General features: G+C 32.7%; 2 protein-coding genes across 2 annotated transcripts in view; both read left to right on the forward strand.

Moving 5' to 3' along the window:
• The first annotated feature begins 286 nt into the window (after positions 1-286).
• Positions 287-5,011, forward strand: pimr110 (Pim proto-oncogene, serine/threonine kinase, related 110). Its single transcript, NM_001089390.1, is given in 6 exon segments — positions 287-608; positions 1,786-2,400; positions 3,027-3,169; positions 3,335-3,713; positions 3,834-4,010; positions 4,122-5,011. Coding segments are annotated over 6 exon segments (1,545 nt in total). The 5' UTR covers positions 287-484; the 3' UTR covers positions 4,229-5,011.
• Positions 5,012-10,100: 5,089 nt separating this feature from the next.
• The window catches only part of efr3bb (EFR3 homolog Bb (S. cerevisiae)), a 71,156-nt gene continuing 67,490 nt past the window's right edge, over positions 10,101-13,766 (forward strand). Inside the window, exons 1-2 of the mRNA NM_001423782.1 lie at positions 10,101-10,227; positions 10,624-10,769. Of these exons, the coding sequence (NP_001410711.1) occupies positions 10,763-10,769 (7 nt within the window). The 5' untranslated portion in view covers positions 10,101-10,227; positions 10,624-10,762. The remainder of the gene's footprint in view (positions 10,228-10,623; positions 10,770-13,766) is intronic.

A 13,766-nucleotide genomic window follows, 5' to 3' on the forward strand; every position in this document is an offset into this window, starting at 1 on the left:
ATTTTAATTGACCCTGATAAACAAAACACTGGCAAACAAATAACAAAGTTTACGCACAGTAATGGTTCTTCAAAAGAAAAATGTTTACTAAATTTATTTTGCTCAAAAACTGTGAAGGAAACAGACGCCATTTTCCGCAGTCACACAAAAGCTCCGCCCACATTGCGAAACTGACCAATCACACAGTGGGTCGTTTGGAATCCCATTTTGATCGTGACGTAACAGCAAACTCGTTTGGAATCCCAATTCGATCGTGACGTAAGAGCAAACTCGGCTACTTTTCGCCATTGCTTTAATTGGACAGCTACAGAGAAGTTGTACAACATTTGCTCTAAGTAATTTGCGTTGCAAATACTGTCAATTGATAGCGTACGGTTTATTAAGGTTTACTTTGATAAACTAACTTTACCTACAGTAAGTTTGAGTATTTATTGTAGGTTTATTTAACATTTCTCATCTTTAAGTCTACGGAAATTAAACTATCATGTTGTTTACCGTACTCGGACTCATCGCTCTCTTCCTCGGAGAGAGAAACGCCAACGCCACTGTTGGTGTTGAAGTTCAAGAAGAGGACCAACATGATGTACCACCCTTGAGGAGCAGTGACGGTAAACGATTTGTCTATTTTATGTAACACATCTGCCTAATTTTCTTAACTGGAGTTTACTGGTATTTTTAGCTTACTAAATGGAAACATGACTAAACAAAGTGAATATGATTAATTAATTATAAATGTTTTGGCTTAAAACAGGGGTGTCAAACATTCGACACACAAATTTCTATTTGTATTACATAAAGATTAATCTTTTTTTTTTTGCTTCAAAATGAAAGATTTAGTACAAAAGATTAAATCCAAACCCTGAGACCTTCAGAACACAGTTTAAGATATTTTAGGTGGTCAGAGATAGGCATGAGCCATAACGTTTTTAAGGTATACCGCGGTTTGGAAAAATCAAGGTTTTAAACTGTCAATTTTCTGTAATACCGTTCCTAAGGTATGTGTGCCATTTTTTATTTACGTTTTTTTAAGACAACAGTATCTTCAGCAGAAAAAGATATGCAAAATGTTGTTTTTCAATTGTAAAGAAATCTTTGTTTGAAACAAATAAAGACAGCAGAAGTCTATAATTCATTTAACCTGACATGTTTACTGCTCTAAAATATTTAACATTTTTCTCAAAATAAAATATTTTGTGCTTAAAAGGAAATAAAACTTTTTGTTTTTTACCCAGACATTTAAAAACAATATATTTTAGAGCAATAAAGACCATACTGTGTTAGCGGGAAATTTTTATCCAAGGTTATCAAACAGTCAGAATCTTATACCGGCCCATGCCTTGTAACTTATTTAATAACAAAAACTAAATAATTTTTGGGGAAACTTAACACTTGTAGCTCAGGAAGAAATCAATTAAATAGTCAATGAACTATAAACAATATAAACTATAAAATAGACAATAAACATTAGGACATGTCTCCACCTGCTGGGGGTTTTAAGTTTTTATTTAGGTCAATCCATGAAATCTCTAAACCAGCCAAAGTACAAGTACAAAACACACTCGAAATATTGTCTAAATATCGCTTTTAAAAAATATGACATAAAATATTAAAACCCTCAAACAATGAGATTTGAGTTTGACACCCCTGTTGTAACAATGACCTAAAACGTTACTTTGTAATTTACAGCATTTTTTAGTGTGCCTAATAAATATTAAATGAACAGAATTTTGATCTAAAATTTTAAATCTAAAAACTAATATCCTGTTTATTTGATTCTTTCTTTAGGTCAAGAAATAGATGCCTGCTGTAAAGAACCATTACTGGTAGAGCCTGTCAGTGTTCACAGTGAAGAGCCATCACTGGTTGAGCCTGACAGTGTTCACAGTGAGCAACCATCACTGGTAGAGCCTGTCAGCGTTCACAATGAAGAACCATCACTGGTAGAGCCTGTCAGCGTTCACAGTGAAGAACCATCACTGGTAGAGTCTGTTAGTGTTCACAGTGAGCAACCATCACTGGTAGAGTCTGTTAGTGTTCACAGTGAGCAACCATCACTGGTAGAGCCTGACAGTGTTCACAGTGAGCAACCATCACTGGTAGAGCCTGACAGTGTTCGCAGTGAGCAACCATCACTGGTTGAGCCTGACAGTGTTCACAGTGAGCAAACATCACTGGTAGAGCCTGACAGTGTTCACAGTGAAGAACCATCACTGGTAGAGCCTGTCAGCGTTCACAGTGAGCAACCATCACTGGTAGAGCCTGTCAGCGTTCACAGTGAGCAACCATCACTGGTAGAGCCTGTCAGTGATGATCCTTCATTTGATTTCTCTGATGAGCCCGGCTCCCACGCCGTTGAAGATGCAACCTGTCAGACAGAGGACAAAGAGACACAAATCATTGGTAAGTTTACTACCATGACCCTAAAGTCATCCAACACACATGCATATTTTAATGGTCCTTTATGCTTTAAACAGACTTTAGTTTGCATTTTCTTCAGGAATAGTAAAAATTATACCTATTTATGAAGCTTTAATATATACTGTATTCGTATTTAAAGGGATAGTTCACCCATAACTGGAACTGTCATCATTCACTCACACTTTACTTTTTCTGAACCTGTTTTAGGTTCTGTCTTCTGTTGAACATAATATTATATATTTTGAAGAAAGCTTGAAACCTGCAAACTATTGACTTTCACAGTATTTGTTTTTCCCACTATGGAAGACGGTGGTTACAGGTTTTCAGTTCAAAATATCTTCTTTAGTTAACAGAGCAAAGAAACTCATAAATGTTTGAAACCACTTGAGGATGGGATAATATTGAGTAAATGTTCATTTTTGAGTGAAATATAACTTTAAGGCTGAATATTTTACACTGAATAGTTTTTTAATGAACTTTTAAAGGGACAAATATTCAGTGTAGTATCTCAGTTTATATATGAAAGAGGAAACGTTTGAGATGGAGGTACTGTGGTACTGTTACTGATTTCTGATTGTTATCAACATCTCTTCTTTGTCTTTTCACAGAGATCAATTCACAAGGCTATGAAATTGGCGCTGAGCTGGATAAAGGAGGCTGTGGAACCGTTTACGAAGGGTCCCGATTAGAAGATGGCCTTCAGGTGGCAGTAAAAGTGTCCAATTTTAAGAAGAAGCAATTGATCAGTGTTGTAAGTATTCTGTGCTTTTTGCACTCATTTACAGTTTTCTTGTCATATTAACATTATTCGTAGACTATAAATGAGTTTTGTAATAGACATTGCCAACAGTTTGTTCAGGACTAGTTTCCTGAAAATACCTTTTCCAAATGATCTTCACAACTGTCTTTCTTCTAGGATGGGTTTGATGAACCACTTCCACTGGAGATTGCTCTGCACTTTCTGGCCAATAAAGGCCCCAAGGTCAAGGAAATTATCGAGCTTCTGGACTGGAAGGTTGAGGCTGATCACTACTTTATGGTGCTAGAGCGGCCCATACCCTGCGTGAGCTTGTTCGATTTCCTAAGTAAGCACAGAGGCATCCTTCCAGAGGACAAGTTGCGGAAAATCATGCTCCAGACAATAATTGCTGCCCAAACATGCTGCCAGCGTGGAGTTCTTCACCGCGATATTAAGCTGGAGAACTTGCTGATTAACCCGGACACCCTTGAGGTCAAACTGATTGACTTCGGATGTGGTGACCTCCTTACTGAGGACATTTACAAAGAATTTAAAGGTATGTTCATCCCTCAAAGCTATAAGAAACTCTGCTGATAAGTCAGTTTTTTTTTATGTGAGTCTTGAAACATTCGCTGTTGTTTATCTGTTCTGTTGTTGGAAACAAATTTTCTTTCAGGCACCAAAGAGTTCGCCCCTCCTGAGTTTTGGAGGATTGGCAGATACCGTGGGAAACCAGCGACAGTCTGGTCACTTGGAGTTGTTCTGTTTGTGCTGATTTTCTGCAGATATCCAGGAAAAGCAGACCTTCCCAAAGTGAATAACAAACACATACCGATTAATGGCTTGTCGAAAGGTGAGATCTTCATTTAAGCTAAAGAGGGTTGTCTAGGATCATTTGAATGTCATTTTAAAAAGCATGTATAAACGTAATAATTACATGTATCTCTTTCTTCTATCTGCATAGAATGCTGCGATTTCTTCCACGGCTGTCTGCAGCTGAACCAAATGGATCGACTTGACCTGCAAAAGCTCAATTCCCATGAGTGGTTTAAAGAATTGAATACATTTTGACATCAGCCATCTTACACTGTCATAAGCCGGGTTTCCATCCTAATGTGATGTTAATTAGGTGCATTTCCATCAAGCTGTTAGAGCAGCTGACTGTAATATTGGTAACCTAGTAACTAATACTAAGCAAGACAAGTATAATGGAGTCATGTTTGTGTAATGTTCACTATGTTAGTTTATTCAGCAAATGTGTCTCCATCTCCCGTTTTCAGCATTAGTTTTTTGCACCACCCCAAGTGAGCATTAACAGTATTTATTTTTTTGCAAATTAATTGATATTTAAAACTGATTTCTATTACTCATTTTAACACCGGCTGATGGAAACCAAGCTATATCTTATGTTCTTTCATTTATACTTATTGTATATATTGCTTTTCTTTTTACTACATGTTGTAGTCCTATAGCTGAAAGCCGTTAAATTCAAAAAGAATAAGAAAGAAATTTTGTGTAAAAAAGAAAAAAAAATGGAAAAAGCACTTAACAGTTTAGACCTTTATATATTGTACCTTCCTGCACTTTATTATCAGCTTTTACACTAACTTTTGCAATTCCACATGCTAAAAAAATAAAATAAAAATGTATATCTCAGTCGTTCCCAGTCCAGGTCCACATATTTTGGGTGTCTCTCTCTAAGAAATGTAATTTGAGCCAGAGGAGAGAGACTCCTGACCAAAGACTACTGGGATCAACTGATATATATACAGGGTTTCCAATGAACATTATCACTCACCAGCCAATTTGAAAAAAACTGGAAAAACAATTAATAAAATAAAACAATAAAAAAGTAAAAAAATAAAAATAAATGAAAAACATCATTAAAAAAACAATAAAAAATAAAAAAATAAAAAAAATAAAAAACATCACTAATAAATAAAGCAAAAATTTTTTAAAATAATAAAATAAAAAACTCACTAATAATTAAAACAATAAAAAAGTAAATAAAATAAAAAACATCATTAATAAATAAAACAATAAAGTAAAAAATAATAAAATAAAAAACATGATTAATAAATTAAAAATAATAAACAAACATTTTTATTCACAGTTTCTTCTCCTCAGTGTGATTATAGGAGACGCGTTCACAAGCACTGTGCAGTGACATATACCCCACGGATGCCTGCGCGACTTCCTCTCTGACTTCCTCTCTTAAAAACTTCACAGGCACATCCAAGGTTATATGTCAGAGGCGCAACACGTGAACGCGTGCCCTATACTGACACTGAGGGAAGAAACTGTTGAATAAAGTTATTTTTGTTTTATGTGTCGTTCCCAGTCCAGGCCCATATATTTTGAGTGTCTCTCTCTAAGAAATGTAATTTGAGCCAGAGGAGAGAGACTCCTGATAAAATAAAAAACATCATTAATAAATAAAACTATAAAAACTAAAAAATAATAAAATAAAAAACACCTTTAATAAATAAAACAATAAAAAAGTAAAAAAAAAATTATAATAATAATATAAAAACATCATTAATAAATAAAACTATAAAAAATGCCTATATTGAAATATAAATCTGGCCATGTTATTGACTAATCAGAAATTCTTCTAAAAACAAGCAAAAAATATTAATAAATAAAATATTGAAAAAAAGTAAGTTTTGTTATTTATTACTCATCCTCATGTTCACTATTTAAACTATTTTTATTTTTATGTTAGAGCTCCCTCATCCAGACTCAAAGTCCACAAAAACAGTAAAAAAACATCCTCAAAACAGATCATACGCCTTCACATAAAACAAACATTTTTATTCACAGTTTCTTCTCCTCAGTGTGATTATAGGGCACGCGTTCACAAGCACTGTGCAGTGACATATACCCCACGGATGCCTGTGCGACTTCCTCTCTGACTTCCTCTCTTAAAAACTTCACAGGCACATCCAAGGTTATGTCAGAGGCGCAACACGTGACCGTGTGCCCTGTACTGACACTGAGGGAAGAAACTGTTGAATAAAGTTATTTTTGTTTTATGTGCACATAAAAGTATCCTCATAGTCAGGAATCTTGCTGTCTATGAGAGATTAAGGAGCTCTCAGATTTAACTAAAATATCTTCATTATTTTCATTCAGATATCTTCATTTGTGTTCTGAAGATGAATAAAGTTACTACCTTTAGTATTTGCTTTAATATTGTCCTCATATACAACCTTCTCTAGTCTAATGTTTTGCTAATGTGGTATATGATTTATGGTTGGAGGACATCATTTATTGACTAGTGATTTTGTGTGTAGTTGTAGTTCATGGTGAGTGATAATCGAAACCCTGTATATATAGGTGGCGATGTCCGTTCCTCCACGTGGTGCCACTGGAAACTGCCCATCTTAAAGGTGGTGCTGAGCTGAACACGGACAAAAACTGACATTAGTCTGGGGCGACAAGCCTCACAACTGATGACAATGATGAATTTTGTACTAAAGTTTGAAATAAAGTCACATTAAGAAAAAAAAAGTGTTTCTTCTTTCTTCTAAGTCTGGTTGCTTATTCAAGATCAAAAAATTATGTTTGTAAATTTAACAAAGAAGTACATTTCAAATCTAAAATGCCATTTTAGACGGAAAACGATCTGCATCGTGATTGGTGTTTTCTCTGTCCACACTATACTGCCCAAAACACATGATGTGACCATTCACGCTCATTGGACATATGCATTTAATGTGCCCCCATCCATACTTGGTAGTCTACTGGTTGGTTATGTCATGTTTATATGAGAGGGACTTGAGGAATCAGGGAATGAAGTGTGTGTGTGTACGTGTTTTTGTGTCATATTAGGACACAAATCCGTATAATGACGTAGGTATGACACAGATATTACAAAAAGGAGGTGAAATATAAGGACATTGGTGACGTCCTTGTTTCTCAAAATGCTAATAAATCCTACAGAATGAGTTTAATCAGGGAGTAAAGCTGCACACAGTCTCCTGTGATGGTTGGGTTTGGTCTTGGGGTGGGGTGAGGGCAATACAATATGCGATTTGTACCATATAAAATGATTGGAAATCTATGTAATGTCCCCACTTTTCACAAAAACAAATGTGTGTGTATATATATATATATATATATATATATATATATATATATATATATATATATGTGTGTGTGTGTGTGTGTGTGTGTGTGTATATACACACACACAAATGAACGCAGAATTATTAGCCCCCTTTGTTTTTTGTTTTTTAAATATTTCCCCAAATGATGTTTAACAGAGCAACAGAGGTATTTTTCCCAGTATGTATGATAATATTTTTTCTTCTGGAGAGTCTTTTTTTGTGTGTTATTTGGCTGGAATTAAAGCAGTTTTTAATTTTTTAAAGCCCTTTTAAGCTTTTTTATTATTTTTCGAAAGTCTACAGAACAAACCATCGTTATACAATTACTTGCCCAATGACCCTAACATGCCTACTTAAGTCTTTAAACGTCACTTAAGGCTGTATAGACGTGTCAAAATAGTCAAATATTATTTACTGTCATCATGCAGTGTTTCTGCCAGGTCTTAAAATGTCTTAAATTTCAAAATCCAAATTTTAGGCCTTTAAAAGTTCTAAATTTACTGAAATATTGTGTTGTAGGTCTTAACTTTTTTTTTTTTTTAAATAGGTCTGAATTTTTCCTGTGTTCATGTATTGCTACCTACTCTGGCCAAAACCCATACAATCACCAACAAACCATCACAATAAAACTTTAAACATTTAATTTGAAAAAGTGATTTTTAACTCTGTTTATCATAATGGTTTAATTATTTACCTTACAATAACATTTGTTCAAAAGTTCTCCCTGTATTTACTTCTGATGACACCGACCTGGACGGATTGTTGTCCATAGATGTAGTTTATTATAGTTTTTAAACCTTTTAAAAATATATATTAAATATTTATAATTATAGTTACTATTAAATATCTATAATTTTTTGATAGGTTAAAAAAAATATTTTTTTATCTGGATCATTTAAAAAAATTCTTAGCCTTTAGCACATTATGAGTCTAAAATTTAATTCATAATGGGCTTAAAAATGTCTTAAAAAGTCTCGGTGAAACTTGCAGAGACTCTGTCATGGTAAAGATAAAAATTAATCAGTTATTAGAAATGAGTTATTATGTTTAGAAATGTGTTGAAAAAAATCTTCTCTCCGTTAAACAAATTGGGAAATAATAAACAGGTGGCTAATAATACAGGGGGCTAATACTTCTCTCCAACTGTACATACATATATAAAAGGGAGTTGTTGTTTTTTTTATCTTACCACCACATTTATGTATGTGCTTACACAATGCATGACATATTTAATGTTTGGACATCCGCCATTGACTTAATAGACTAGAAAAAGCTTGGTTATTACCTCATATGTACTGCATTTCCAATAAAACCAAAAGAGGTTCATTGTAAAATTCTTCATAAAAGACATCCAGTGAATAGTACTGGTAAAGTATATGGAGGTTGATAGCTCATGCTCATTTTGTAAAACTGATTAAACCCTTGTCTTAAAAAAGGTGAAACCCTGATTCACACATTCTTTCAGTGTGAAAACACAAAAATCTTTTGCAAAATGTTAAATCTTCCTATAAGTAATTACACTGCTTCTTTCAACCCCTTTCAACTACAAGATATTGTTTGTTACTATTAGGGTAAAACTGTTATACAGAGTGGGGTCTGGATGCAGAACTGATGCAGTGCAATCAGAGCTGCATCCAGTGCTTTTTAATGCCCATCCCTTGCTCTGTTAAATAATAATAATAATAACAATAATATATATATATATATATATATATATATATATATATATATATATATATATATATATATATATATATATATATATATATATATATATATATATATATATATATATATATATATATATATATATAATTATTCATTCATTCATTTTCTTGTCGGCTTAGTCGCGGGGTCGCCACAGCGGAATGAACCGCCAACTTATCCAGCAAGTTTTTTACGCAGCGGATGCCCCTCTAGCCGCAACCCATCTCTGGGAAAATATATAATTATATAAATTATAAATAATTATGTTTATATAATAATAATGATACAAATACAATATATATATTATTGGTCTACACAATACACAGAATCTAACACCCCTCACAAATTTATCCTTTAAATTCATATTTTTAATAGGAAGCTAAACAATATTATACGAGTGCATAAAATGACTGAAGCCAAATCTGGAGCTTATCTAACAAAATAACTAACAATAAAGGTCCAAAAACTAGTACAGCCAAATTTAAATGTTATAGAAAATATTACAAACTAATTTTAACAAGAGGAAAAATCAAGAGAAACACAATTTAGTTGAATTTATTTTGAAGGTTGTAATTTTTTTTTTTTTGCAAAATTTTGCATTAGTTTAATTCTATTATCTTTCTATTTCTTAAGATGTTTGGTAAGATGTTGAAATGTTTCTGTTTCATAAATCTGTTTTGTTCAAATGCACCAATATTCATTTTTAAAATGGGGGGTTCTCAATTATGCTGACTCTGAGCACTGGATAAACCATTATCCTAGTTGACAGAAAAGTGTAGATAGAATTAAGAAATGAAAAGAAAGAGAAAAAAATATACATGAACTCAAATAAAATAGGTCACGTATAATATTAATGTATGTTTCTTACATTTCTTTTCCTGTTTCCTGTTTTTTAATGTGTTTATAATATTATTTGAGCTGATCTGTTAAGTTATTATGATTATTACTATCACTGTCTTGTATTGTGTAGGAATTGTGTGTTTATTATTGAAAACGATTTAAAAAAGACTATTTAATCTGTAAATACCTTCAGTTTTCCTGTAATAGTGCAGCTTTCAGTCTGAGGAAGTGTGTTTTTGTCTCTGTCTGTGTGTGAGAGAGAGAGAGAGAGAGAGAGAGAGAGAGAGAGAGAGACTGGAGGACCGTCATTCAGTGAACATGAGCGAGTCAGTTATCATGTTTATTTTGGCTCGCTGAGGGAACATGAGAGGAGGTTTACGTTCAACCAGACTATGAGGCTGAAAACAAGCGGTGAGAAAATAAAATACAATATGAAATTTGTACAGTTCTGAAAGTGTTAATATGCCAAACGAGCACGCTCAAACTATTTTTAGCAATAACTGACTATAACACACCCTGTTAGGACCAGTAACTTCTTAAAATGCTCTTCCAGTTATTTGTAGATTATGAAAACGGTTTGTGCCCGAATGTAAATAAAGAGTGTCGTTAAAATGTGGTTGTTTTAATTAGCGTTTTGTTAGAAATCGCTCACAGTAACTCGACTGACTAGAAAGAAGAAATTAACATTATTTCCACAATCTTTACCAATACCTTGGGACAAAAACATTGTGTTTACTGTACCACTAAAAATAAAACCAATGCTCAACTTGAGCGGTGTATGTTTTGAATCTCGTCTGTGCGATTCAGCGGTAGGCCCCACTCGATCCTGCGGCTTTCCTACAGCGAGAGAACGGAAAAGAGGGTGCTCGTGTGGCGTGAAGTCCGGCTTTGGACCGCTGGACGCTCAGTAGCCGGTTGAGTGCGACATCTGGCGTTGGAAGTCATCATGACAGGTAAGAACTGCAAGAAATCTACACTACTTCATATACAGGGTTTTAGTACATGCAAATGGATGTCTCAAATGTATATAATTAGCTAAACAAACCCTATCAAAATAGTCTGTGGTGTTTATTGAGGTGAAGTTTGTTTTGTATTCGTCGTTCAGCGATAACTTTTGGCGTTTCCGTTCCCTATATTGTTTAACACTATTTTGCATGTAAGTATGACTCCAAAAAACATTATCCCAATTAAATTGACTGTAAATAACAGTGTACTTTGATAATAAGTGGCTGCTAATATGGTTTCCCTATTTAGAATTGGCAAAGAATACTTTTCTAAACTATAAGGAGATTGTCTGAATGTGCAAATATAAAACCAACTTTACCTTAATGTGGTAGTAGCAGGCCCATAGCCAGCCTGGTGAAAGGGCTGGTTCTTTTTTCTCAAATTGGATCTTTTGCAGTTATTTGCTTTATTTTCTAATAATGATGATTATGATGATTATGCACTGCATTTAGTGACATTTCAAGCACTACTTTTAGTTGGATTAGCTTGTCGGATGGTCATCATAACCACACTTTTTAATGTGCCAGAATATTTCCTAAAGATTTAAAATAAAGTCATATCAAGAAAAAACACTTATTTTATATTTAAATTGTTTATTGTGAAAAAAAACGCTATATCAGTACAAATAGTTACATATCATTATCTTTGTTTTTTGTTTTTTTGTTTTTTTAACAAAAGAGAAGTGTGTGTGTGTGTATATATATATATATATATATATATATATATATATATATATATATATATATATATATATATAAATATATATATATATATATATATATATATATATATATATATATATATATATAAAATAAAAAAGAGAAAAAAATAATAATAATATAAGAGGAAAAGAAAAATGGAGACAAGTGTAATAAGTGTACAGAAAATTACAACCAATTATCACAATCAAATGTTTAAATACATTGTCAATGTTGAAAGTAAATATTTACAATTAAACAGTTTAAAATAGTATTAGATTAAACAAACAAATAAATTACTACGAAATAATTTAAAAAGGAAAGAAAGTACATCTATTAAATAGAAGGCAATATAATGAGGCTATTTATTAAGAAATTAAAATTAAATATTTATTATTTTTCAAGGAAATGAAAAAGATCCTACTTTAATAATAATATTAAAATATTAATGATGATAATGATGATGATTATTAGTATTTTATTTTATTATTACTATTATTATTAATAAGTAGAATATTGTTTATTTATTTGGCCCATGTCCCATACAGTACAGATACTTAATAAATAACCTTCTATAAATTAAAAGCATTAACTTATGTTTTTTGTTTTCACAAGCTTTGGAGACGTAACATAAGTTCCGCTTTTAAATAACACGTCACCTATAGCTTTCCTCATGAGCCACGGCTGTGTTTAAAATGACACCAATGTGTTCAAAGTGCACTGCGAATTGAGTACAATTTTAAACATGAAGATCACTAAAATTGAACTTTAAAAATGCTTTGATAAGGAAATTACATCTAAGAAGGATGACTTTAATGCTTTATTTAAAAAAAATCATTCCAAGTTTAAATGTTAGAGTGTTCTAAATGATTAGGGCATAGGGGGGATAACTGACAATAGAACACAGTCAGGAACTATGTTTCTAACTACAGCTCCAGAGGTTTAGTTGCGAGCATAGATGTTTGTGATACAGTTTGCGAATGTTCGTTGGAACGATTTGGGAAACGTCAAATGAACTGTTTGTGACTACAGAACTTGCGACCTTAGCTGGTTAACCATTGAAAATGCACCCCTGGGCAGCACATTCAACTTTCCTCAGTCAGAATTTGGCCATTTTAATACAGAACAATTAAAATATAATAATAATAATGTAGAGCTTGATGATTTTTCTAGCCTCACTTGTAAAAAGCACATTTGATAATTCATGGATAACAACAACAGCCTAATTACTATTAAAATTTAGTCATTATTTCCTTCAAGAATAAGGTGCAAGATTTACAACAAAGTTCCTTGTAAAATGTTTTCTATTTAACAACAGTACAGTAACGAAAGATGACTTCACTTATGTCAGACACTTTTATACAGCTTAAAGTCACATTTAAGGGCTTAACTAGGTTAATTAGACAGGTTAGGGTAATTAGGCAATAGGCAAGTCATTGTATAATGATGGTTTGTTCTATCGAACAAATATAGCTTAAGGAGGCGAATAATTTTGACCTTAAAATGGCTTTTTAAAAATTTTAAACTGCTTGTATTCTTGCCAAAATAAAACAAATATGACTTTCTCCAGAAGGAAAACTATTATCAGACATGCTGTGAAAATTTACTGCAAAAAAATAAAACAAATTAAAGGGGGGGCTAATAATTCTGACTTTAACTGTATGTTTTTTTATAACAAGGAGACTGGCTATGTGAATGTACATTATGGGTTGGATGGGTGGACGTGGTTTGGGGTTAAATGTTTATACGTGATAAGTTATAAAGGTAAGTTATAAGTGTTTAAGAGGGGGAAAAGGATTAAATTTTGTTTATAACGAATGCTATTCACTTGTGTTCAATAAATAAAGTTTACAAAAAAAGGAATGTTAAGTAGTTACTTTTTTGGGAAGTAACTCAATATTGTAATGCAGTACTTTCAAAAGTAACTTTTCCCCAAAACTGCTTTTAGAGGAGTAATGATTTTATTAGGTTTATCTATATTTTTATTTACATGCTTACTTTGTCATTGCTCCACTACTGGTCCAACGAAAGAAATTATGGAAATATGGAGGAAAAGATCTGTCACTGTTTTTGTCATATTGCAGCATACATCTTTTTACATCTAATGAAAACACACATATGAATACATCTAATGTCTTTGTAGACTCTGAAAGCAGACTCTGAAAGCATTAATAAATGACTGCTGTGCAAAAAATCCCCCCTCCAGTATTCTCCATGCTTGGATTCCTTTTGAGCCGACTTAAGAGT

The sequence above is a fragment of the Danio rerio genome, chromosome 20 (assembly GCF_049306965.1).
Source record: "Danio rerio strain Tuebingen ecotype United States chromosome 20, GRCz12tu, whole genome shotgun sequence".
Taxonomy (NCBI): Eukaryota; Metazoa; Chordata; class Actinopteri; order Cypriniformes; family Danionidae; genus Danio; species Danio rerio.